Raw genomic sequence first — 26,285 nt, 5'->3', positions numbered from 1 at the left:
ACGCAACACATTGAACAAAAAAAACGCAATGAGTGCGCAAACATTTAGGTGATATAAATGTAATTAAAAAATGGTCTAGGATTTTTTTCTATATCGTCATAAATATCATTATCGCAAATATTCTTGAAATATTGTGATTATAATTGAGGCTATATCGTCCGCCCCTACTGCCAGCTAAACCTGAAGCAAAAGATGAATGCGGCTACCAGAACACTGTCTACAGCACACGACTAAAAACAACCCATTATCATGAGCACTGCTGTCTACACTGAAGGACAGCAGATTGAGACGTGACTCATATCTCTCAGATTCAGCAGTGGGTGATGGAGACCAGTGTGCCTCAATATTAACTTCTGACAGTATGAAGAACAAGTTCACGCCACTTAGAGACTCGCACCACACGTGCAGAGAGAATCATGTTGATGTGGTACTTTATAGTATTTATTTAAAATATTGTAAATAGAGTTTTGCAATCAAGGACATGTCTGAGAGTGTATTTTATGTGGGACATGTGCTGTATATTATGGAAGCTTGTTTCCACCACAGAATAAAAGGTAATTGCAGCCTTATATCACGCAATTGTGTGAGTCAGAATTGTGAGATATAAACTCTTTTCTGACTTTTTTTTTCATACAATTTTGAGAAATAAGTCAGTATTGCGAGATGTAAACACGCAATTGAAAGTTGCAATTATCTTTTAGAATGTTTTATTTTGTGGCAGAAACCAGCTTCCATAGTATATACGTGTGTATGATGGATAAGTTTCCTCAAATATGAAGCAGCACAACTGTTTTCAACATTGATAATCATAAATGTTTCTTGAGCAGTAAATCATCATTTTAGAGAATGATTTCTGAAGGATCTTGTGACACTGAAGCCTGGAGTAATGATGCTGAAAATTCAGCTTTAATCACAGGAATACATTATTGTAAAAACTTCCAAATAGTTTCTCTACATAAGGGGGTCTGGCAGGTAAAGTCCAAACCACAGACCTGTTCACTCGCTCGACACTGATAATCCGTCTGCAGGAGATCTTCGAGCACACTGTTCTGTGTGTGTGTTTAGGGATCTTGGTTTAGATGACCTGTTGAAGCATTGTGAGTGTTTGCTGGAGAAGCTGCGTTTCCCGGAGAACGATCCCTGCTTTCAGGCCATGGCTGGAACGGTCCTCTACACACACACCGCCCTAGAAATGCTGCACAACTACAACCGGTACGTGTACTGCATGTCTTCATGCAGCTGAGATCTCCAGAAACGCATGTACAGATGTGTGTGTGTGTGTTTGTGTCAGGATCAGCTCAGCGGTGCAGAAGGTGGAGCTGCTGTGGACTCGGGTGTTTTCCAGAGCTCAGGTCCAGCTGCAGATGCTGCGTCTGCAGAGAGAGGCTCGACAGGTCAGGAACACACACATCACAGTGGTAATCTGAGGACTGATGGGTTTAACAGCTCTGTGTGTATGTGTGTGTCAGATCCAGGAGCAGATGGTGGCGCTGCATAGGCAGAAGCTGCAAGCGTACAAGACTGAAGTGGCTGAAGACACACACGGGGCTGAAGAGCTCCTGCTGCAGTTTGAGGCATCCGTATACACTCATGCCATGGTACATAACTGTCCTCATCACACACACACACACACACACACACACACACACACACACACACACACACACACACACACACACACCGAGATCATCACCGACCTCATCTCACACACCTTCACTGTCACAGACCGAGACCTTCATCACACACACCTTCACTGTCACAGACCGAGACCTTCATCACACACACCTTCACCGTCACAGACCGAGACCTTCATCTCACACACCTTCACCGTCACAGACCGAGACCTTCATCACACACACCTTCACCGTCACAGACCGAGACCTTCATCACCGTCCTCATCACACACACCTTCACCGTCACAGACCGAGACCTTCATCACCATCTTTATCACGCACAGATAAAATTTTACCATGAAGTAATCTCCAGAAACTTGCTATAAATATCTGAAAATGCATTTCATGACCTCTTTGAGTTTTGAAGTCAATATCTGATGTATTGAATAAAAGGCAGTGTCCTAACCAGGCAGACACAGCGGGTTTCCAGAGACGCAGAAGATATCTTTGTGGATTTTTACTTTGTTTCTCTGTGGATGGGCTTTTCAACACCTTTGCTGCAGTGTTAGATTGTATGGTCCAGATTAGATTGCTAACCAGATGTCTGTCCCCTTCTGTTGTGGTCAGGCCCTGGTGCGGCGCGCGGAGGACGTCGTGCACACTCTAGCGGAGACGGTCCCCGAGGCCGAGCGGACGCCTGCGCAGCCGTGGCTGGAGGATCTGGAGAAGCTACAGCAGAACCTGTGCTCCGCGGTCCAGCATCTGCACCAGACCCTGAGGAGCGCGGCGGACTTCCATCACGCCCGCGACCGAGTGCGTGACCACTGGCAATGCACATTCACACAGGGGTATCGGCTTCTGAAGGGGGAAAACGCTGCTGTTAATGCTCATGAGCATTTATGGATTCGTACCAAATTATTTAATAATTTGGTACGAATCCATCTGGTAGAAACTTGTCAAATTAGACGGATAAACATGGTCAAGGAAAATGTGACCCAGACTGGCTGCAAAGGCCGTGATAAATTCAGCCTCTGGTGCTCTTCGCATGTCGGTAAGAAAAAATAGTAATTTGACCATTTTAATGAAAGGCATGTACTATATTAGTTTTTTCTTTTGTTTGTATATATTTTTTGTTGTAATTTTAGTTTTTTTTTTATATTACTAAAATATATTTACGCTTTATTATCCATTTATTCACTTCACTACTCCAGTCTGTGCTCTAAAGCATTCAAGATTCACCACAGATTAAGTTGAAGTTTGGTCTCTTTTCAAAGAAGACACTTGGCAGATTATTGCTGTAGTGAAAAAAAAAAAGTAAAAAATAATAAACGCATATAAATGTATATATTTTTTTTTACTGTTAAATTATATTGATTAATTATATTTATTTATTAAAACATGAATAGCAAACCAGATTTTAAGATTTGAATCAGAAAATCAGAATTTAATTTATTTTTCACTAAGTGGTGCAGCGGTAACCCAAACTAAGTTAGACATGTTACGCCGGTTTCACATCGCAAGCGTCAGCGGCGCGTGAGCAGCACGTATTTTTTTTCCGGCGTGCATGTTAATCAATGAGTGCATTCACACTGGCAGCAGGAACAGCGCGTGAGCGTCAAGCAGGAGCGGCGCGTCAGCAGCAGCATGGCTCATGAACGCCTTACTGATTTTAAGGAAGAATTTATTTACTATACAATCACAATAAAAAAAGACATTGTAAATTGTGCTCTTTTGAGAAATGCATGTTATCTAAGTTGTAATGAACATTTTTATTTTAATACTGGTTTATTTATTTTTTATTTCATTGTTTGAAATGGTTCTTCTGTCTGCGTTTATTAGAGAAAAGACGCTTTGAAGCTGCTGCTGTGACGCTGCACAAACGCTTCCAGTGTGAATACTCTTGCACGACTGCAGCAGCAGTGACGATGTAGTTACGCTGACGCTTGCGATGTGAAACCGGCGTTACTCTTACAGCAGTTGTTTTCAACAGGTTTTTGAGGATGATTTATTTAAATTGTGAGACCCAACACACTGTTTGGACATTACTTTACTACATTTACTGTGTCTGGATGATCCTCTGAGCGGGTGTCTCTGCTTCTCAGTGCAAGGGCTGGTGCGAGCGAGTGCTGGGCGAGAGCCTCCTGCAGGAGCTGCTGTGGAGTGAACACTGCGAGGCTCAGGGCGAGAGCGGCTCCTGGAGGCCCGGGGTCCAGGCCTTCCTTAGGAGGAACCCCTGCCCAGAGGTGCAGGAGCTGGTGATGCTGGCACGCCTCGCCAACTGCATGACTGACCCCAGCCTTCAGCAGACCGGCACACAGCTCTCGCACAGGTGCGCTGCCACTCCTTTAGTTTAGACACTCTTACACAGGACTGCTTTGGCAGTGCATTGTGGGCATGTAGCATTGAAATCTTAATGTTGGTCTCTTAGCAAACCTCAGTGCTAAGAAGGGGCGATACAGTTACCCTCATTTCTGTGCCACAGTAGTGATTGATCGATCATCAAACCGGGTAGATCCCTGATATCTGAATATCTATCAGGTCATCAGTGACCACATTTGTGACCTGAAAGAGAACAGGCCAAACTACAAGCAATCAAACTACAAGCAATAGCACACAAAAAAGTAATACAATAATACAAATAAAATCAAGTCTTTCAGTGAGTTCTGAAAAAAAATAAAAATAATTTGTTGTTTGGACCCCTCCCCCTAAACGGACCTTATTATAGATGCGTTGTCAGATTTGACATTTAACCACAGAAACTGCGTGCCGAACCATTGGTGGAGTGGTATGGTTTTTTTTTAAATTGAGAACCGTTACACCCCCTTAAAAACATCTATGTGCACACTCACTATGATTTTTGCCAAGATGTGTTCCTGGATCAGTGTCTTTTATTGGTCGTTCCATACCATTCCAGCCCTAAGCATTACCTTAAACTCTACCGGTTTCCAAAGCCCATGGACCCTTTTCACAGACTGATGTTATTAACATTGTGAATCTAACAAACTTTTCGTTCATTGTCATTTCATTCTAATGCACGTTTTATAAACCTAATTTTTGTTGTGACCTTGGCTTTAAACTAAACACTGCTGTACGTTTCTAACACAACGTCTGAAGGAGCGATGGCAAATTTGACATCTTCTAACCTATGGAATCAATCTCTCCATTTCTTCCTATTTTGGAAAGTCATGGAAATGCTTGCATGGATTATCTTTTTTTGCTATTAGAACTGAGGGAAATGCAAAAATCTAATTTGTATTTTTAAAGGGTCCACTGGTTTAAAGAAATCCTGTACCAGTGTGTTGATCCAGAAACTCATCCTACTTAGCAAAATCGCGGTTACAAACTTTTTTTAATCCGTTTGCGTGACAAGTGTTGATGTTGGTCCACAGATGCATGACTCTGAGGCGACTTTTGACCTCCCCGCGTGCGGTTCCCCTTCATGATCTTCACCTGGCCTTCCAGTGGCAGTACGAGTACCTGAAGGGTCACCACAAGAGCTCTGACATCACTTCCCCCGAGGACCAGCACCACACCTGCAGTCTGGCTGCAGACTCGGCCCTCGTCCAGCAGGCGCTCGTGGTGTCACGCTGCGGGAGCGTGTGTGACGTGGCCCGGTGGACTTCTGTGGGGGACTGCCAGCACCAGGCCTCGCCCCGCAGAGCCGCAGCCAAGCCGCCCTCGCTCAGCTCCTTCGACTCCGGCTTTGACGGAGCAGGGAACACTCATCTGGATCACAGGAGCCGGAGGGAGGATCTCCCGAGGTTTCTGAGAAACGGAGACTCCGTGTTCAAGTCGAAGCAGATTCACGAGGACATTGTGAGCGTGTCTGACTCCGAGGAACAGCCTGAAGAAATAGGGTTTGGGTTACAGCGGGCCAGTATTCAGATCGTCCCCAAAATAACATCCGACTCCGTGAACCTGGAGATCAAAGTGAAGCGCTCGTCCACACTACCCAGAAACCCTTGGCTGAGCCTCCCGATAGATGACCTTGAAAGCTCCTATACAGTGACCATCACGCCCGGCTCTTCCATCCCGCGGAGCCCTAGTCCCCCGGACCGGGACCAGCCGACGCAGGCGGACCACAGACTCCAGCACACTCACCCGGGCTTCGAGGAGTCAGAGCTGAATCCCGTAGGAAACGTCCTGTCCAGCACCCTAACGGATAGTGCGGAGAAACCCAGCAGCACCCTGGACGGAGATCCTTCTCTTCTCTGGGACTCCTTCGACCTGCACAACCTAAGGCCGGACTCTTTTGAGCGGTAAGGCTGGCCATGGTGACTCTCACATGATGTCTAATTGTGGTGTGGCTTCTTTAAGGACTCGTGTCCTTCTGTATCGGTAGGCTGGAGGTGTCTCTGGGCGACTGGGTTCAGAGAGAGCAGCAAGAGCTGAAGGAGGTGCAGACGACGTTAGAGCGAACAGCTGAGATATTACAGGTGAGGGTCCTCTGCTGAGTCTCGGGTTACGCTTCGACAGGTTTATGAAGGAGCGTGATGTGGTCTCATACACATTCCTAGCGGCGTACATTTAATCCCTGACAAATCTAGAATCCTCAATAAAACGCACACGCTAAGCCACATACTCTGTATATAGATATTTCATAACTGTGCACTAGACACAGCTGTGTTCTACTCTACAATAACACATTTACACTAAAATAACACATTTACACTAAAATAACAGTGTATATGAGTCTTCAAAATGAGTTTTCATTTATATATTTTCTGCTAAGTTTTTGTAATTGGTAGTTTCTGCCATGTTTGCCTCCATATAGGTCTTTGTCCCTTTCATTGCACAGGGCATTCACTGAGCGAAACATGCTCATGCTCGACTGTTCACCCACCAGGATTAAAAAAAACATTTTCCTTTTGAAATTATTTGATTCAGTTTGTTATAAAGTATAAATTGAATGCACAACTGTCTCTCTGACAGATATCTGCTTTCAAATGCTTACATGTAACCTTTATTTACATAGTACCTTATGTAATACAGATTGTTTCAAAGCAGCTTTAAAGGGATAAAGAGGAAAATTAGGTGCATTGTGCGTGCTTATTCTGAAGTATGCTTGCGGTACTCTGCTGTGTGACTAAGCGGTTAAATGCACTTAAATCTCCAAATGCTTTTAGGATGTGAAAATGTAAACTGTCTGTTATATCTGATATAACATCTGAAATGGTTAAGTAGATCTGTGCATTAGTGTGAACCCAGCCTATTAGACCCGCCGTCAGTAACCTTGACATTGATTCTTTTAACCAGTTTAGTTTTGGTTGAACGAACCCTTTGTTTGGACTAAACCGCTCCATTCATATGGATTCGTTTTACAATCTCATTATAAACTTTATTTGAAGAGTTAAAGTGGTAGTTGGGTTGTGGTCAATGGAGGGACATAAGTGATCTTGCAGTTGAATTTGATGAACCTGATTATGATGTCTTGTTTTTAGGAGGAAGAGGATGTGCTTGCACAGGAGGTGGTCCTGGATGAGCTGTTGCGGTCCGAGGATCTGCACAAACACTGGCCCGTGTGGACTGAAGCATGCCAGCACAGTATGGTGAGTGGGAGCCTCTCGGGGAGTTCAGGAGCAGGGGACCATTCGATGTATGTGTGTTGACTCCCAAGAGTTTATTATAAGAGAATGTGGTTCCCTAAGAACCAAACGTGTTCTGACTAGGGCTGTACAATTAATCGCAAAACAATCACAATTTTGAGCACATGCAAATACAAACTAATACAAACACTCGACAGAAGACACCAGCTGCCATCCCGCACTCATTTCACACGGGTTGCTATTCCTCAAATGATTGATAAATGTAAAGCGGGAGTTGAGTTTAGCGGCCCATTATTAGGGATGGGAACCGAGAACCGATTCTTCTTCAGAACCGGTGCCCAGTGAATCGATTCCTTGGAACCGTTAGTATGCCTGCGTATCGATTCCGCGTATCGGTTCCGCTCGTTGCAAATGTGTCATGACGTCACACACGCGCTGCGTTGTTTTGATTCAGAACGCGGCAAACATGGCAGAGGCAGAAGTTCGACGCAGAAGTATAATGAGGCATTTAACGGGACGCCATGTTGCTTTCCGACCAGCCATCGCGTGCCGTCTCACACACATTCACTCGCACACACACACACTCGCGCTCACTCACACAAACGCACACATGTTCACTCACACACACGCGTGCGCACATATACACTCACTCACTAGCGCTCACACGCTATCTCGCGCTCACGCACACACTCTCGCTCACTCATAAGCGCACATACACACTCTCTCGCGCTCACACACGCACTCCCTCGCGCTCACTCACTCACACACACACACACACACACACACACACACACACACACACACACACACAAACTATCTCGCGCTCACTCACACACACGCGCGCGCACACACTCTCACTCACTAGCGCACACACTCTCGCTCACTCACTAGCGCACACACTCTCGCTCACTCACTAGCGCACACACTCTCGCTCACTCACTAGCGCACACACTCTCGCTCACTCACTAGCGCACACACTCTCGCTCACTCACTAGCGCACACACTCTCGCTCACTCACTAGCGCACACACTCTCGCTCACTCACTAGCGCACACACTCTCGCTCACTCACTAGCGCACACACTCTCGCTCACTCACTAGCGCACACACTCTCGCTCACTCACTAGCGCACACACTCTCGCTCACTCACTAGCGCACTCACTCTCGCTCACTCACTAGCGCACACACGTTTTGTTTCAGGTTGAATCCAAATGAGCACTGTTAATATTCCAAAAGGCACAAGCTCTTCCTTGACTGTTTTCAGTCTGTGTTTTTCGTTTTTGTCACATAAATGGCAGTTTTTTGGGGGTTTTTTTGGAATGCGAAGGCACTAAGGCACTCTTCTTGATAATCTTTCAAGGCACACACTAGCGTGCCATGGCATACTGGTTGAGAAACACTGTGGTTATAGGTCCCTGGACTTTCCTTTGAGAAGTAGCTCACCTACTTTTAGATTTGTTCTGAGGTTGCTACACATAATTTGTATACATGTGTTCTGTGCTGTGTCTTCTGATCAGATATTAAAGCGAGTTAATACAAACAAACAAATTTTTTCTTATTCCCTCACCCAATGAGAATCGATAAGAGAATCGATAAGGAATCGGATCGATAAGCAATATCGATAATGGAATCGGAATCGTTAAATGCTTATCAATTCCCATCCCTACCCATTATACAGAATTATATATTCTGTTTGTTTTTATTTATGACTGGAGTTTAGGTTAGTCAATCTTTATTTATGTTATGTTTTAAAGATACATTTTTGTTTGTCAAGCAGTAATACAGCAATAACGGTACATTTTACAGTAATTATATTTCATTGTGAAATGTGTGCACTGAAAAACAACTTAGAAGTTTATTTATTGTTATGACTGAAATGTAGGTTAATTTACCTTACATTAATTTACTGTCTTGCACAAAGCAAAGACAACAATTCTCCAGTTTCATTAATTTACGGTCTTAATTTATTTTGCTGTGAGGAACTAGGAAGTATGAATATTTGAACATTAACTTCTTGTTGCAGATGTCCCCGAAAGATCTGGTTGAGTCTGGCGTGATTGGATTGGATGCTGTCCTTCTGAGTGAACTCTCTTCTTCAGACTCTGAGACTCTTAAAACCGGTGAAGGCGACTTCGACTCCCCGGGGTTGGCCGATGAAAGTCCAACGAGTGAAAGGCCTGTGCAGCCGGACACTAGATGTCCTGAGGTGGACAGAAGTGGGATCCTTCGAGAGCTTAGAGATCTTCAAGTTCTTGATAAACAAATAATGGAGGAGCAGTTGAAACTGGAAGCGTTGCACTGCACTGAGACGCTTCGGGCGGAGCAACAGACGCTGGGTCATGTGACCACACGCAGCTCCTGTAGGGAGAGGAGGTTGTTCCTGGCGAAGCTGGAGGAGGAGAAACGGGAGGTGGAGAAGATGGAGAGAACCCTGAGCAGAGAGATGGAGGAAGCGGGCAAGGCAAGGACAAGCTCAAGGAAAGGCTGCAGAGTTGTCAAGTGTTCGGTCATGGAGAGGAACTCGAAGCTGAAAGATCTGGACGGCGAGTTGTTGAGGAACTGTAGGCCCGAATCTGCCCGTCAAACAGAGGAGTGTGCCAGTCCATCGCCTCCAGATCTCTCAGACTCGAGCTCGACTCCTGAGCCTTTGAGTTCAGCAAGCGGGTCCGTTCCTAACATAAGCTTGAGTGAGATTGGGGTCGGAGATCCTGCAGCTCCTGACTCCGTTCCCTTCTCAGAATCTCTTCAGGAAGACCCGTCTTGTCAAGGAGAGCCTTTTGTATTGAGCAGTTTTTCTACTGCCGATCAGAAACTGGAAGCTATGGACGCCACTGAAGGCCCAAGCGCCCATCCTGAGCATCCCGGGGGTGAGACGTCTTCCTGCACCTGCACGCTGGAGGCTAGTGCTAGTGAAGCGGCGCTGGAGGCTAGTGCTAGTGAAGCGGCGCTGGAGGCTAGTGCTAGTGAAGCGGCGCTGGAGGCTAGTGCTAGTGAAGCGGCGCTGGAGGCTAGTGCTAGTGAAGCGGCGCTGGAGGCTAGTGCTAGTGAAGCGGCGCTGGAGGCTAGTGCTAGTGAAGCGGCGCTGGAGGCTAGTGCTAGTGAAGCGGCGCTGGAGGCTAGTGCTAGTGAAGCGGCGCTGGAGGCTAGTGCTAGTGAAGCGGCGCTGGAGGCTAGTGCTAGTGAAGCGGCGCTGGAGGCTAGTGCTAGTGAAGCGGCGCTGGAGGCTAGTGCTAGTGAAGCGGCCTGGACCCAGAACAGCAGTGTGGTGCGAGATGCGTTTGATCCCGGAGGCGTTCCTCTCGACGGCTGCTCTGAGAGACGACCGTCAGCCTCTGAACACACAGGCACTCGAGCACCGGTGGAACCGGACGCCTGCGCACAGAGCACATCTCAAGGCCTGCACATGCAGAACAATAACAACAACACTGCAGTGCTGCGCAGCGAAGAGCCCTCCGGCTCCTCCACGGCTATACCAGAGACTCAGGCGCTGCCCAACCCTCAGGAGGACGCCGGGCTGTGTGCGGGCAGCAAGGGTGTTTCCCGTGCTGGTGGAGGCTCCATGAGGGCGGTTTGCAGATCTCCAGTTCCCCAGCTGCAGCTCAACACCTATAGACAGGTGCGCACCAGGCTCTGCATGAGGGAAGCGCTCTGCATTGGGTCATAGTGGGGGGTGCGTGAGGTATATCGTCTGTGATATTAGTGTCGAGTATGTTACTCACTTTATTGCATGACGTAATCTACCGTAGTAGATTGCTGCAGTTAGAATGAACCCGAAATTCTAGGGCAAGGGCATAAATCCCAGAGTTTTCGTCTTTATATCAACTATATCAAAGAGAAATACGTGTCACATGAGGGTTTTTCCCCAATGTCAGCCTGATTGCTAATCTTGATCTTGTTTATTCAACTGTTGTATAAAATGTAATGTTGAGTTACGCTTTTATTGTCTTTCAACAACATTAGTTCCAAACAAAGCTGTGCATCTCAGTGTTTCCTTAATCAGCGTTTTTGAACAAATCAGTATTAAATGATTGATTTAGTGATTAAGTCGCTGTCAGGCCTGGAGCAGTCAAGATACCAGCACAAAACGGATATTACAGATATAATCTGTTAATACCGCACACCCCTATTTGACAGTGTAGTACTTCTTTACAGTAGAGTCATAACTATTTGAGGCTCTGCTCCAGACTCTAGTGAGCTGCTCACTTATACTTCAGAGGCTTGCGTCCCTCAAGTGCTTAATTAATGATGCAGGTGTGTACATATCTGCATCTCGGATTGACGAGCGCCATGAGGCGTCAGTGCAGCGGCGGTTCACTAGTGTTTGGAGGGGAGTGAGTCTTCTGTCTGCGTGAGACGCACTGAGTCTGTAGCTGCTGTCTGCTCTCTTCCCTGTCCTGAGTTAGATGAGTGACTATAAGACGCCCGTTGTGCTGGACAGTGGCTCTGGTTTGATGAAGGCTGGGTTTGCAGACCAGGATCTTCCAACTACGGTGTTCCCGACGGTCATCGGCCATCCCAAATATGAGGTACTCACTCTCACACTCTCGATACTATATTAGATTAAAATTGATTTTTCTATTATTCTCATTTAGCAGATTAGATCTGGACGATAAAACCTGAAGATATTATAAAACATTAGTACCTTCCACAATATATCAGAAAATTTTAGTCAAATAAAACTGACTCAGCCCGTATGTTCATGTTTCCTCGTGTTTTGTTGGTCTGGCCTGATGGTGATGGTCTTGTTTTCCAGGAGATCATGAACGGTAGTGTGGACCGAGCGGTGTACATCGGGCACGATGCCCAGCACATGAGAGGAGTGCTAGCGCTGAAGTATCCCATCAGGAACGGCATTGTGCGCAACTGGGATGAAATGGAGATGGTGAGTGCTGACGGAGCGGTCTACTACAGAAACCGCTTTATTTGACCCTTCACAGCAGTGGTTGGGTATTGAGGTTCTTTGACTTGCATGAGGGATTTGTTTCTGCCTCGTTTGATCACACATTCTGCTGATGGGCTGAGAGTAACTTGAGCTGAGATTTATACACCGCTACACTACCGTATTAAGAATGGACAACAGCCCTCACATTTTCACTGGTGTATCCAATCATTCATGAATTCCTATTCTCACGATTTACTGCTGTGGTTCACATGCACTCAGATAATCTGTTTATAATCAGATTGGTGGATCAGCTGCACTGAAAAGCCTTTATGTAAACACCTAGACAATCCCAGTTACATTCTGATCGTAGATGTAGACTTGCAATAATCTGATCAACAGGGGAAGTATGTAAAAGCTTGAGTCAGACTCTTCTCAGTCAGGGTCACTAATACCTCGAGCACATGTTTAGTGCTGTTATATATGAACTGGCCAGTGAACGTGACGTGCTGATGCAGCGTGTGGATCTGCTGAAGTAGGGGTGGGTGATGACAAAATATCATATCACTATTATTTTTCAAGTTAGTTTTACTATTTTGCATTTGACTGTTACCTAAGGCTTTGTTTTTAAATTGGGGACATTAGTTTGGCTGTAGTGCTCAATCTAAAATAAAAAAGGGCTTGCATTTCCCCCAAGCCTTGTAATCCATCAATATTTAAACAACTCGCCTAATTAAATTGAACAACACAGGGGAAAAAAAGGAACAGAAAATTGCCCTATATTAAAACATTAAATATCAATATATTATTCTTCATTCAGTTCCTTGCAACATAATGATTAGAGCGCTTGGGTCGTGAACGACCGAGCAGAACGCACAGTGCAAACACGGAGCGGGACATTGAGCAGAGAGCGCAACACACACACGGAACTGAGAGCGTGGCGCACACACGGCGCGGAACATTGAGTAGAGAGCGCAACACACACAGAGCGGAAAAGACCCATTTGTGACACCTGAACACCGAGGGGCGAGGGGCCATAATTTGGCTTATATTTTCAGCCTTTTTTTCTCTTTCGCCCAAAAACTAAAAATGCCATTTTCTGCTGATAATTTCTGGCGCCTGAAAATTCGGTGCATCCAGCTTCTATGGTATTTTAATTCAGCTCTGATAATTGTACACAGCATCTTTTTGTCAAACGTGCCATCAGGCAACTTTTTAAATGCAAACATTCCTCCTAAAACTCCATCCTTGTCCTTCTCATCATGACATGGGGACTGGGTTCGGCACACGCACAATAGCAGCCGCAACAGGAAGCCATTAAAACGTTAATTTTCTTTTTTTTTTTTTTTTGCTTTTAACATCTCAAATTAATCACAAAGATTAACGCATTAATTCCCCCAGCCCTAATAATTTTTGTTAAAGAAAATGACATACACATTTGTTGCTTTATTAATATTTAAAGGGATAGTTCCCTCAAATTAAAAGTGTTATTTACTCTTGTTGTTTTAAACCCAAATACATTTATTTTATTCTGTTGAAAATATAAGTCAATGGGGACCAGCAACTGTTTGGTTACCCACATTCTTCAAAATATAATCTTTTGTGTTCAGCACAAGAAAGAAATTAATACAGGTTTGGAACAACAGAGTCTAAATAATGACAATTAAAAAATGTTGGTGAACTATCTCTTTAAGGACAAGCGGCAGCATGTTTACTATTGGGCTACTGTCTCTTTAAGACCGGCACGCATCTAATATACACCCATATGTCCCAAGCACCAGATTTTCTCTGTTTGCTTTCACTTTAGACATAACCAACTGTTTATGTAAAGCTTGTGTGTTTTTGACGGTATTAGCGCAATGAGACTCGAAAGAAAACTTAGCCCAGTAACCAGACGCTGTTAGTGCATGTGCGCTTCGGGTGTACGTGCTCAGAAAAGCGCACGCTAGAACAGCGCATCAGCACGCGAATAACATGTTGAACTGGCAAGGCTTTAAAGCACATGCAAATAATGAACTTGCGTTAATGCAGAGGTACAGGACACTGCAATTCACAAGTGATGTGAACGTACGTTGCATTGTACAGTATTGAGACGGAGGCTCCAGAACTGAACTGATAGAATGCACTGTAACGATACTACAATATTTATTCAAAAGTCGTGATCTCACACACCCCTGCGCTGAAGGGTTGATCGGTATACATGTAATGCAGGTGTAAACAAAGTTTAGGGTTCATCTAACTGCTCCCAAGGCATGTTTAAATGCACTAATTTTCAGTGTTGGGGAACGTTACTTTGAGAAGTAACTAATTGTGTTAACTGGTTACTTTTGCATTACTTTTTTTCCACCTGGGGTGGCTTTTTTATTTTTTATAACAAATGTAAATGCAAATGTAAATGTAAAAGCAAATGTAAAAACCCTTTTATACCAAAAGTAAGAATCCTCAGGCTGAAGGAAATGTAAATTCACACATGTGAATCAAAACTAGACTAAAGACGCATCTCTTCAGCCAGGCATTCATATAATTTTTTAATCTTACAGTTAAATCCGGCCTCTAGTTCATAACCGCCAGAGGAGAACTGGCCCCCGACTGAGCCTGGGTTCTCCCAAGTTTTTTTTTTTTCCTCCATTAGGTCACCTGGAGTTTTAGGTCACCATTAGGTCACCTGATGGAGTTTTTCGTTTCCTTGCCCAGTTGGGGATATTCAATTTAATTAATCCATGAATAATACTATTGATTAGCATTACCAAATATGGACGTTTTATTATTATTTTAATTTAATACTGTGAAGCTGCTTTGATACAATCTGTATTGTGTAAAGCGCTATATAAATAATCTTGACTTGACTTGACCAGTAGAGTGTTGTAGCGTGCTCTGCTCTCGTCTGCAGATCTGGGATCATGCGTTCCAACATCTGTCGGTGAGTCCCGAGGATCACCCGGTGCTGCTGACCGAAGCCGCCATGAACCCGCGGCAGAACCGGCAGCGCATGGTGGAGCTGATGTTCGAGGCCTTCAGTGTTCCGCTGGCCTTCGTGGCCCTGCAGGCAGTGCTGGCGCTCTATGCCTCGGGACGCACCACTGGTCAGTCTATCTGTCACACACACACCACATACACGGTATCCCGCTGGCCTGCAGGCGGTACTGGCGCTCGACGAAAGACTTTTGTACAGTAACACTGAAAGACTTTAATTGTTAGTTCAGACTCTGAACATGATCTGATAAACCTGTTAGAGGCCTTACCTAGTGCATCATATGATGCATGAAATTCTGTTTAGGGTAAAGTCATCTGAAACCTAATGAAGCGTCCTGTTTTGAAGTTGTTCAGTGTTATGTTGTGCTGATGGAGGTGTGTGTGTTCAGGTGTGGTGCTGGACTCTGGAGACGGCGTGAGTCACAGTGTTCCTGTGTTCGAGGGTTACTGTCTCCCTCACGCCGTACAGCGCTTCAACCTTGCCGGAGCCGACGTCACCCTGCAGCTGCAGAAGGTACACACACAAACACAAACACACACCCGACCCCTAAATCCACCCAATAAGATAACTACACACAAATAAAGACTAATAATTCCAAAACTATTGCAAGGAGAGTCAAAAGGTAGGTGTCATTTCATTTTGACATTCTTATGCTGAGAAACTTCTGATAAAAGACATCAACATCCTAATTTTTATTATGATTTTGCGAGTACGGGGTTAAGGGGTTAACGAGCAGCTGTTCTGCTCTTCATCTGTCTTCAGTGTGTAATGTTGTGCATCTGTAATTGGCATCTTTATTTCAAACGACCCGACCGACCGTGACCCGAATATCATAAAAAATATTTTTGGATGACTCGTGACTGCAGGCACCCGCTCATTTTGGATCAACCCGTGCATCACTGATGTCTGTGTGTGTGTGTGTGTGCAGCTGCTGCTGGAGCAGGGCGTGTGCATGCGCACGTCAGCGGAGCTGGAGATCGTACGTGAGATGAAGGAGAGATGCTGCTGTGTGGCTCTGGATTATGAACCGGAGCTGAAGAGCGCAGGATCGGCCACCTCAGAGGTTCAGTACACACTCCCTGACGGGCGGCTCGTCTCGCTGGCCTCCGAACGCTTCCGGTAACTCACCCACTCGTGTGTGTGTGTCAGTCTAGTGCAAGGCAGACAGTGAAGAGCAGTGGCACTGAGAGCTGCTGCTAACGTTAGGTTACCTGCGTAACCCGGTTCTCCGATAACAGAAGTGGGGTATCTCACTAAGGGAACCGACTGTGGAAGCACCAGTTACACCACGTCTGTCAGGCTGAGTCCCGCCTCCCTGGTATATAACTCGCTTCACCGTGTAGTCTGCAACCGGGGATGTGAGGTGAGTGAGATACTTCTGTTATCAGAGAACTGGGATTATGCAAGAGAACCTAACATTCTCTTTCTAACATCCGTTAGGTATCTCACTAAGTGATAGACCCCTCCCGTATTGCAGATATGCCAGGGTCCCCGCGGATCCTTAAAAAGTATTAAAAGGTCTTAAATTCGATATTTAAAATTTAAGGCCTTAAAAAGTCTTAAAGTCTTATTTTTACTTATGAAAAGTCTTAAATTTTAGATGACACTTTGACGACGTATCTAAATGCTTTCCAAATGAAAACTATCTAATTAGCGTACGTATTATTTTTATTATTCTATCTTTGTGGATTTGCTTGTTCACGTGACAATTCGAGTCATTTACGGCAGTGTATTAGCCTGCGTCTGTCTCCTGCACGCGAGAGAGGAGAGGAGAGTATAAGAGAACGAGTAAATGTCAGTTCATTCTTTGTGCTTAGGATTGTCTATGAACTATGATGATATTGTAATCATTTTTTTAACTACGTACAAGGCACCGCGAGTTCGAGCTGACATCGCGTTTGTCTCTCATGCTTGCTTTCACTGCGTTATGTGTCAGTGCAGTTATAGGTATGTCCCCAAATGAGTTTTTGTCTTATTATATTTATATCATATTTTGTTATATTAGAATATCACGAGCAAGAGTGCCGTTTTCCTGTGCACAATTGCAAATGTGCTATTTTATACAGTTAAATTAACAATAAAGTTAACATTGTGTTACTTTTTATATTGTCAATATTGTTTGTTTCCCCCTTTATTTCGCCGACGAGAATTTCACAATGAAACTGTAGTCCAACAGACAGCGATTCTTTTTAAAAAACGGAAATCCGCGTTTTGAACGAATCATTTGATTCAATGAATGAATCGGCCGTTTGAACAAATCGGTTGAATAAAACTCCAACAACTCGCTTATTAAGACAGTGACTTACTGCCACCTACTGGCGGGTTTAGTTGCATATTTAAAGTACCCTTTAATTAAAATGTTAAAATTATAAATAATTTCATATTTAAATATTGAATAGCTTTATTTATGCAATTGCAAATTAAGTGTAAATATAGTAATGCCAGTTCGGATGCCCCTTCTGTGTCACCTCTGCACTGCAAGGATGTTTTTTAATTTAATTATTTAATTTGACAGTGGTACGGTCTTATTCTAATAGAATTTAATTTGAATGTTAGAATTTGACATAAAAGGTGATGCATACCTCTAAATACGTTTAGAATTAATTTCCATATTTAGGTGAAAATGCCCCTGGAAATCAATTTAAGGTGGCAAATATTGCCCCTTAATAAAACAAATTATTTCAGTCACTACTGTGAACTGACCACTGCATAGAACGTTCTGACCAACATATGATATCCCCGAAGGAACTGAGTAAAGTGGTAAACCTGTACCTCCTGAGGTGTTTGTTCAGGGTCTGCAAGTCTAGAATAGGGCGGAGACCTCCCCCTTTCCCCCTAACCAGCAGCTGGTGTTCACACTGCCTGGCTTTCTAGCAGCCATATCACCCTGTAGCCCAAGACTGGTTGCCCACTGAAGCTGAGCAGGGCTGAGCCTGGTTAGTACCTGGTTGGGAGACCTCCTGAGAAAACCAGGTTGCTGGTGGTGGTGTTAGTGAGGCCAGCAGGGGGCGCTCACCCTGGGGTCTGTGTGGGTCCTAACGCCCCAGTATAGTGACGGGGAACTATACTGTCAAAGAGCACCATCCTTCGGGTGAGACGTAAAACCGAGGTCCTGACTCTCTATGGTCATTAAAAATCCCATGGCACTTCTCGTAAAGAGTAGGGGTGTAACCCCGGTGTCCTGGCCACATTCCACCGGCATTGGCCCCTACCAGTCACGGCCTCCTAATAATTCCCATCCATTGAATTGGCTCTATCACTCTCCTCTCTCCACCTGTGTGTGGTAAGTGCACTGGTGCTGTTGTACTGTGGCTGCCGTCGCATCATCCAAGTGGATGCTGCACACTGGTGGTAGTTGAGGAGAGACCCCCTGATATGATTGTAAAGCACTTTGGGTGTACAGTTAGTACATATGAAAGCGCTATATAAATGCCTCATTCTATTCTTTTTCTGGAATTACGAAGTACCGGGAGCAAAAACACTGATGGCTTTCCTCCCGCGGCACCGTTCTTATTACTCCTTTGCTCAGGTTTTAGAAGAAATTTATTCTCTTTTGAGCAGATTCCCCCTGTGCAGTTGACACCACCTCTCCATTCAAATTTGGTGCTTTGGTCTGCGATAGTCTGGTGGGCAGGCTGATATGGTCGAGCTGTAGGCTTTCTCGGTAAGCAGGTCTCGAATGCTTCTCCCTCCATCCTTAAGTCACACTGTTGGCGCATAGCTTTGACCGTAGAGCCAAACCTAGCCTTGGGGTCTACGGGGGCGTCCAGAAACTCCTCTTTCCTCATCAGAAAGGCCTGAGACTTGAGCCATAACGCTCTTTCTTCCACTACAGCCAGCCCCAGCTTCTACCGCAGCTCTGAACCGCCCCACGTGATGTGCAGAGATTCAGATCTGCTATCACGCATATCTCCCCCAGAGTGCTGGGTTTGGGGACTCCACATCCATAACATTGCCCCAGGTACCTGGCTCGGGTAGCAGTTTAACCGTCTCATAACAATAACATGCGTTATAAAACCTGTATGAAGCTCCTAAATACTTTATTATTCTCCACGGCTCAGTCTTTTTTTTTTTCTTTTTTTCAACTGAAACTTATTGTTAAAGGTATTTTTGCAGTGTTTCATCAGCAGAACAATCTAAAAGTGCATGAAATAGCACAACCCACTGAAGAGTTGTATCTTACTGCCTCATTCACAGCAGCGCCATCTCTGTGTAACGGGAATGAAAAAGGTGGTTGTAAAAAAAAAGATGCTGCTGGTTGTAATGGGTGTGTGTGGCTGAGGCTCCGCCCCCTCTGAGGTGTCAATCTTCCCCGGTTTACTTCTGTTCAGACGCGAGTAAAACATGCTGAGACACTTTACAGCTGAAGCTGAAAGACTCTTCATGTTTAGCATTTATATTTCATTAACCCTCTAGGGTATTTCATTTGACTCACACTCAGGACTCAGGACACAAAAATGACCCGGAGGGCTGGATTCAGATGTTTTTTTTTTTTTCAGCAAAATCAATGAAATGTATTTTCGTTCAATAATTTTTCTTTTTTTCTTTGGTGTTTTGAGATAATTTGATGATGATAATTAATATTTATACAAATAAGATCCATTTTTTCCCCATTGAGTATAATATAATTATATATATATATATATATATATATATATATATTTTTTTTTTTTTTATTAATGCTGTATTTCAGGTTAAAGTAGAGACTAGGCCTATAGAAAACAATTTTTGAAGTCAGATTGGTGCCATCTGGTGGATGTAGTGAGCATAATTATTGTGCAATATCATATTTTAAGAAAGGCTTGTGAGTTCTAGTTGTTTTTGCACATATTTCCCTATTTTTTTTCAGGTTGTGGATTTTAATGTATAAGAGATGCTCAAAGTTCTCAAAGTTTTTTTTGTTTGTTTGGTTGGTTAATAATTGCTTTTATTTTAGACATTTCCCAAAATTAGCTTTTGGAATGACACTCGTTCATTTGTGTGTGTGTTTTTTTGTCTGTTTTGCACTCTTGATGTTTTAGAGATTCACCCCTTCACTGTGGAGTCCCTTTTTTCTGCATCCTGGCTGATTTGTAGATTGTATGCACAAAAAAACAATGTATTTTCATATTTTTGCCAATTTCCCATTAATTTCCTATCGGGGTCATTTTAGAGTGTGACTTTTTTTTTTTTTTTTACGACCACTTAGACTTATCAAATCCAGTCCCCATTTTTTGGGGGTGTTCATATACCAAGTCACCAAGTTTCGGACCATTCCGATGAAGCTACGATTTAAAAAATATATATCTATTAAACGCTACGGGCCATTTTTGACCCGAAATACCCCAGAGGGGTTAAGAGGAAAGTGTGCTGCACATAATTACATGTTCAGTAGAAACACTGCTGCAAATGAGTATATCAGGGACCTTATGACTTAATCTCCAGATTCACCCCCTCACAGTCTCATGTCTTATACGCAGGGCTCCTGAGATCCTCTTCAGGCCGGAGCTGATTGGACTAGATCATTATGGGATGCATGAGAGCGTGTTCAGGTCCGTCATGCAGTCAGACATCGACCTCCGGCGCAGCTTTGTGGGAAACATCCTCCTGTCAGGTGTGTGTATGCTGGCCAATCAGAGGCTAGGATCTGTAACACATGTGACTTGGTGTGTGTGCTCTGGCTAATCAGAGGGCAGGACCTGTAACTCATGACGTGTGGTGTGTGTGCAGGCGGGAACACGCTGCTGCCGGGCCTCCCGGAGCGCCTCCAGCAGGAGGTGTGTGGTGTGTGCGCGTCGGATCTGAGTGTGTGTGTGCGGGTCCTCAGTCCTCCGGAGCGGGACTCCTCCGTGTGGAGCGGGGGAGCGGCGCTGGCCAGCAGGACTGAGCTCACCGGGGCCTGGATCAGCGCTCAGGAGTACCAGGAGTTTGGCCCGCACATCGTCTTCAGGAAGTGCTTCTGACACACACACACTTTTACACAGGCTTTAGTGTCAGTGCTCAGTCACTGATAGTGCCAATGTTCATCTGAGTCTTTTAGGACTCAGTGTACGAGTCCATGTTTTAATACTTTTAAACTCTTCACTTATACTGGTTGTATCAATCAGATTGTCCGTCTCTTTAACACATGAATTATAATCTAATCATATCTAATATGTAAATGTATGTTTATATATGTTTAACCTATCTATGAGATATTAATGTGACGTTTGAGTGTCCTGGTGCTCTTCATGAGGCTGATAATGCAACTCTCACATGTATGATCTGGTTCCCATCGGGTCGGACTTTACGCGAGGAGCTTCAGTGCTTTTGACGTGCGACGCATTCCTCCATATGCAGTTTCTCTTTTCACCTGTGTGTGTGTGTGTTTTGATTGGTTTTATCTGCATGCGTCTCACTTCACACATCTTTCCTCTTGTTTTTTCACGTTGTTTTTCATGTTTCCTCTGAGAGACTCGTATGGATGGATTGTGGGTCTAAAGCCTCTCCTGCTGATGAACTCTGAGGTTTGCTCTTGTTTACATGTTCACCCAAATCCGGTCATGTGATCAGCGCTTTAATGCGCTCAATGTGTTGTTCAATGTGTTTGCCTTGACCCCCAGCATCAGTGTCTGTTAACTGGGTAATGTCTGACCTTTTTACAATAAATATATCTTCTAAAGCAGCGTGTTAACTTTCAAGACTTTTTTTAAAAATACTCATAGATCTCGCTTATCCAAAAGTGTTTTTTTGGATAAGTGAATTTGAACTTTCGAATTCTAAAGGAAAATTTACCAATAAAATGCAGCACATTCAAAATATACAATGAACTGTGGCAACTTAAAAGACGGGAACTTTAAAGCCTGAGAGCTTTAGTGCATAGAGCCAATAGAAAGGGCATAAACTTCTTTCATGATTCTTATTAAATTATAATAATAACAGAAGAAAACATATTTATATAGTAAAAAAAATGTGTAGAAAAGATATTTATGGAATTTTTATTTCTCTAGCAAATGCTTCTTGATTTTAAAATTTTTAATATTTGGACTGGAAACGAGATAAAAAAAATACTACATACAGTATTAAGAACTACTGAGAAAAGCATTTTTTGTCAGTGCACTAAAAAAATTTCCTCAAATAGAAGCTATCCAAACTACAACTTATTTAAAATATTAAATCCAAAGTTTATAATGGCTATTGTTTAATAAATATTGACTGAAATGTAGGTGTACTAGGGAATGGGTGTGGGTTTAGTGACTTCAGTGCTGGTTATATTTACAGTTGCGCCAGTAGAGGGCAGCAGACTGACTGAGTTAGTAGACTATTCATTAAACACACGGATTCATTTTGGAATGAAGCAAGGTTATTTTAATTTTCAGCAACACCTTATAAGGCGCAAACGACAAGCAAACCGGCTCGAAAGTGGAACTGAAAATGACGCTTCACTTAGAGATCGATCCATTGACCAGCGCTGTCAGTTTCCCAGAAATTACCCAGACTCCAGCAGCCCGCCATAATGTGCAGCCACAGTTTAAAGGGCACCTATTATGACATTTAAAATGTTCCTAATGTTGTTTAGGGAGTCCCCAACAACAGTTTTACGTGCATGCAATGACAAAAAACACTTTAGTTGTCGTATAATATGCATTTATTTTTACCTGATTTGCTCACCGACTCCCAAATGAATCGTTCAACGACTCATTTTTCCAAACCCCGCCTTTGCGCGACGCTAATCTGCGTTGATTGGTCAGATGACCCAGCAGTGTTTACAGAGATAATACTTATTGTTTAACACGGAGTACAATGATGCTTTTATCAATTAAATTGTGTTATAATAATGATTATACACTGCTTTGTAGTTTGTAGTAAAAAACTAAAAATAAGATAAAGAATTTAATGTTATGCAAGCATAGCCCAGAGTTCATATTGTAAAAGCACAATCAGTCTTTGTTTGCGTTAGCCCGATGCATAAACATAACGTTTAAAAAAAAAAAAATGCAGTTATGTTACGAGGTATTAATCTATTCTATAAGACAACTCCGAAAACAACGACAAGCACTTCACATATCTCAATACACTTGCCATTGAAGACCTAGAAGCTAAACGGTGCTTACACAACAGACAAAATAATTATTAAGCATGCTACATAAAACATAAAAGCAACAATTATTAATAACACTTACAGGTTGTGATACGGAGGAGGAAGCTGATGCAAATACACTTGGAACTGAACCTTCCTTCAATATCTGCGGCTCGCGAATCCAAGTTTTATAAGTTTTTGGATCGCGAATCCAAGAATCCAAGTTAGTAAAGCAATCGTCTTCAAAATGGCGCGAACAAAGCACAAGGCTCGGACTATACTTCTGTGGTATAGTTGTATATATGAATTGTAGTCACTTAGTCTTCAAATGCTGACTTAACTTGAGTCGCACTTCAGAACACAGCGTCTCGTCGCCATGACGTTTTCAAGTTTTCCCTGCTGGCCTTGGAGCGCAATAAGTGGGCGTATCGTATTCAAATAACTTGACAAGTTGACGTCATCTAGTAAGAGAAAAAGCTTCGGTCTTCTAACGATTCATAAAAATGAATCAGAGTCGACTCTTACTTTTGAAAGACAATAACTTTATATACGGTGCACTTTCATATTTCAAACTTTGCAGGATGTTTTTGTTCACTTAGATCTATGTTACACACTACATGAAAGGTAAATTTCAAAATTCCATAATAGGTGCCCTTTAAAACATTTTAAAACTTCTCATAATTACATAAAATGTCTAACGTTGTTTTGTGCCATATTGCTTTGGCAAAGTATCTGTCGAACTAAATTCAATTGAGGGTGCAATAAGGCATTTTGCGACCATCAAATCATTAAAGACTAAGTATCTGTTAGCGCTGTCAGAGCGAAGTGCTCTTTGCTCTCGTGGTCTGGTGTTTTCCTGGTCTCGGACTGGCTCAGTCCACACTGAATGAATGCAGTGAACTCATCTCTGCGTGTGCTGAGGGTTTAGCATGAGATGGCAACAGCAGGCGCCAGTTACGCATTAATACACATCTGCATCATTTCAAACATTTTGTGGGCAGATTACAGCATTTCAGTAGATTTGTGTTGAAACGCAATTGTAAACATGTTTTACTCCTAAATAAAAGCTTTGGGTTTATCTCTTGCAAGTGAAGAAATTAGGACAAAAGTATTGTCCCTTACTGTATTGAATGAAATATTGATTTACATTTATTTTACAATATAAAGGCTATTACTGTCATAGAAATAATAACACAAAAATATTATATTTGTCTAATTATTTGGCTTTCTGAAACACAAGTGGGATTGTAAAGTAGATGTTACATCTAAAAAAAGAGGTTTGGGTCAAGTTCTGTTGGCACACTGCATATGGACTGGATCTCTTAAAGTGCTCCAGATTGATGCATTTAACTTTTAAAAAATGTTCTTTCCTTGGACCATGACCCCAGACCCCATACTCTCACACAATCCTTATTCTTGTTTGTTTATTTTTAGCACTTTACACAGTCCTGTGGGAAACACTCTTCATTCTCTGAGCTTTATTCCAGCATAGTATCAAAAATATGGGGTTTAGCTTATTAAAGCTGTTTAAGCCAAATTTCTGCCCCATTAGACAAGCCCCTCTTTTTACATGACAGGAGTGAACATTTTGACATCCTCAAAATCCTCATAGCAATTTCAGACAGACTGCAGTGCAGATATTATGTGAAAAGATTGTATGTTTTTCTAAAAAAATAAAAAAATGTTTTACAGTAATTTAGACATTTTTAGAAATATGGTTGTTTTCAAGTGTTTCCCATGATTTAAATGTCAGTGTCAAATTCAAATAGGCTACTTCAACCAATTTGAGCACCTTGTACGAACCTTGAATATATGTGCCTGGAAATAACTGAAATATATTTTAAAGAAAGCAATAAACTTCTTGAACACTGTGTGGTTGTTGGCGCTCTAGCGGTTTATAAACAAAGCTGGATGTTTCTCGCGGAAGAACCTCTGGGAAGAACACTGTGGCAGCAGAGCCATAGAGAGAAAGAGTTGCGACACTCCCATAGACCTCCATTGTAAAAAATGGCGGCGCTTTTAACCGCCTACTTCCGGGATGTGGAGATCGGATTAGTTCCAAACACTGTCATTTGAGCGTTGAACCCCATTCACTTACATTGCAGCGCGTCAAGTTGTTTCAGAGGTAACTTGCTGAAATATCGACCTCTTTTGAATTGTCAACTGTCTATATTGTTTCAGAGGCCCTTTGCGATGCTTATACTGGTCTTCATTTGTATATGCACAGCGTAATTATTTATATTTTATCTTGGTTATTTCAACCAATTTTCTAGCATTGCCAGCGTGACTTCGCCAGCTGTGAAGGTAGCATATCTGATTAGTTCGGTAATTCATCGCTACCACCTTTATAGCAACTTTTATTTAATTGATTTTTTGGGATATACTAACTTTTCATTTATTGTCTTGAGTGAAGCGGCGTGAGAACAATGCTGGACCTCTAGGATTGTTATGGCCATCACCAGTCCTGTCTGTTTCATGGATCACCTGCCCCTGCTTTTTGTTTTTCTTGTTCACACATTTTTGTTGTCTGTCATTGTTTAATAAAAAATATTTTATTTGAAAACCTTCATTTGTATCAGCCATGCGAATTCTGAACGGACCGCCACGGCAGACCTCTGCGTGATCACATTATAAGCAAAATCACGGGAATCAATAGTCTAATACAGCCCAGTTGTGCTAAAATAAATATCATGAGACGTCCATCATCAGATGAATGATATGAAAAAGTTAAGTTAGAGCCCCTAAAGCAAGTGCTACTACCCATGCGACCATGAACACTAAGCTTTTCCCTCCAAAAATATAGCCTAAAACTTATCTAAGTAATATACAGTACCTCGTTGCCCCTCCAAATGCAAAACTGATATTAACAAAATGCAATAACAGCTGAAAAAGTACTTGGGTATGTGTTTTATTTTATATTTACCGTTCAATAATGCAATCGCTGCTGTCTGTCCCATAGAATAACATGACAGCCAGCGTATGTTTTGGAACTATTGGGGCTTACATGAACCACGTGACAGCCATAGCGGCGACATCAAAGAGTGTCGCAACTCTCTCTCTCTATGGCTCTGTGTGGCAGGTGTTGTGCCGAATTTTGACCCCCGCCAAATTATTACTCCCCTAGCATTGGTAGGTTTAGGATTGGTTGTGGGGGAGGGGTTGGGATTAGGGGTGGGGTTAGGATTAGGCAATCAGGTACTGACTTCAACGAGGGGGGTAACAGAGCCCGTCTTATTA

General features: G+C 43.2%; 1 protein-coding gene across 1 annotated transcript in view; it reads left to right on the top strand.

Annotated features, from left to right (window-relative positions):
• The window catches only part of LOC307012371 (uncharacterized protein), a 32,634-nt gene extending 10,974 nt beyond the window's left edge, over window positions 1-21,660 (top strand). Inside the window, exons 8-23 of the mRNA XM_079638927.1 lie at window positions 1,066-1,212; window positions 1,292-1,394; window positions 1,470-1,598; window positions 2,241-2,426; window positions 3,716-3,942; window positions 5,003-5,872; window positions 5,956-6,049; window positions 7,055-7,162; window positions 9,181-10,773; window positions 11,561-11,683; window positions 11,911-12,039; window positions 14,927-15,119; window positions 15,399-15,523; window positions 15,939-16,129; window positions 20,470-20,603; window positions 20,720-21,660. Of these exons, the coding sequence (XP_079495053.1) occupies window positions 1,066-1,212; window positions 1,292-1,394; window positions 1,470-1,598; window positions 2,241-2,426; window positions 3,716-3,942; window positions 5,003-5,872; window positions 5,956-6,049; window positions 7,055-7,162; window positions 9,181-10,773; window positions 11,561-11,683; window positions 11,911-12,039; window positions 14,927-15,119; window positions 15,399-15,523; window positions 15,939-16,129; window positions 20,470-20,603; window positions 20,720-20,952 (4,585 nt within the window). The 3' untranslated portion in view covers window positions 20,953-21,660. The remainder of the gene's footprint in view (window positions 1-1,065; window positions 1,213-1,291; window positions 1,395-1,469; window positions 1,599-2,240; window positions 2,427-3,715; window positions 3,943-5,002; window positions 5,873-5,955; window positions 6,050-7,054; window positions 7,163-9,180; window positions 10,774-11,560; window positions 11,684-11,910; window positions 12,040-14,926; window positions 15,120-15,398; window positions 15,524-15,938; window positions 16,130-20,469; window positions 20,604-20,719) is intronic.
• The last annotated feature ends 4,625 nt before the right edge of the window (window positions 21,661-26,285 follow it).

The sequence above is a fragment of the Phoxinus phoxinus genome (genome assembly GCF_949152265.1).
Source record: "Phoxinus phoxinus genome assembly, chromosome: 16".
Lineage (NCBI taxonomy): Eukaryota > Metazoa > Chordata > Actinopteri > Cypriniformes > Leuciscidae > Phoxinus > Phoxinus phoxinus.
The sequence above is the reverse complement of the archived record's forward strand: the minus strand, read 5'-3'. Positions and strand labels throughout refer to the sequence as shown.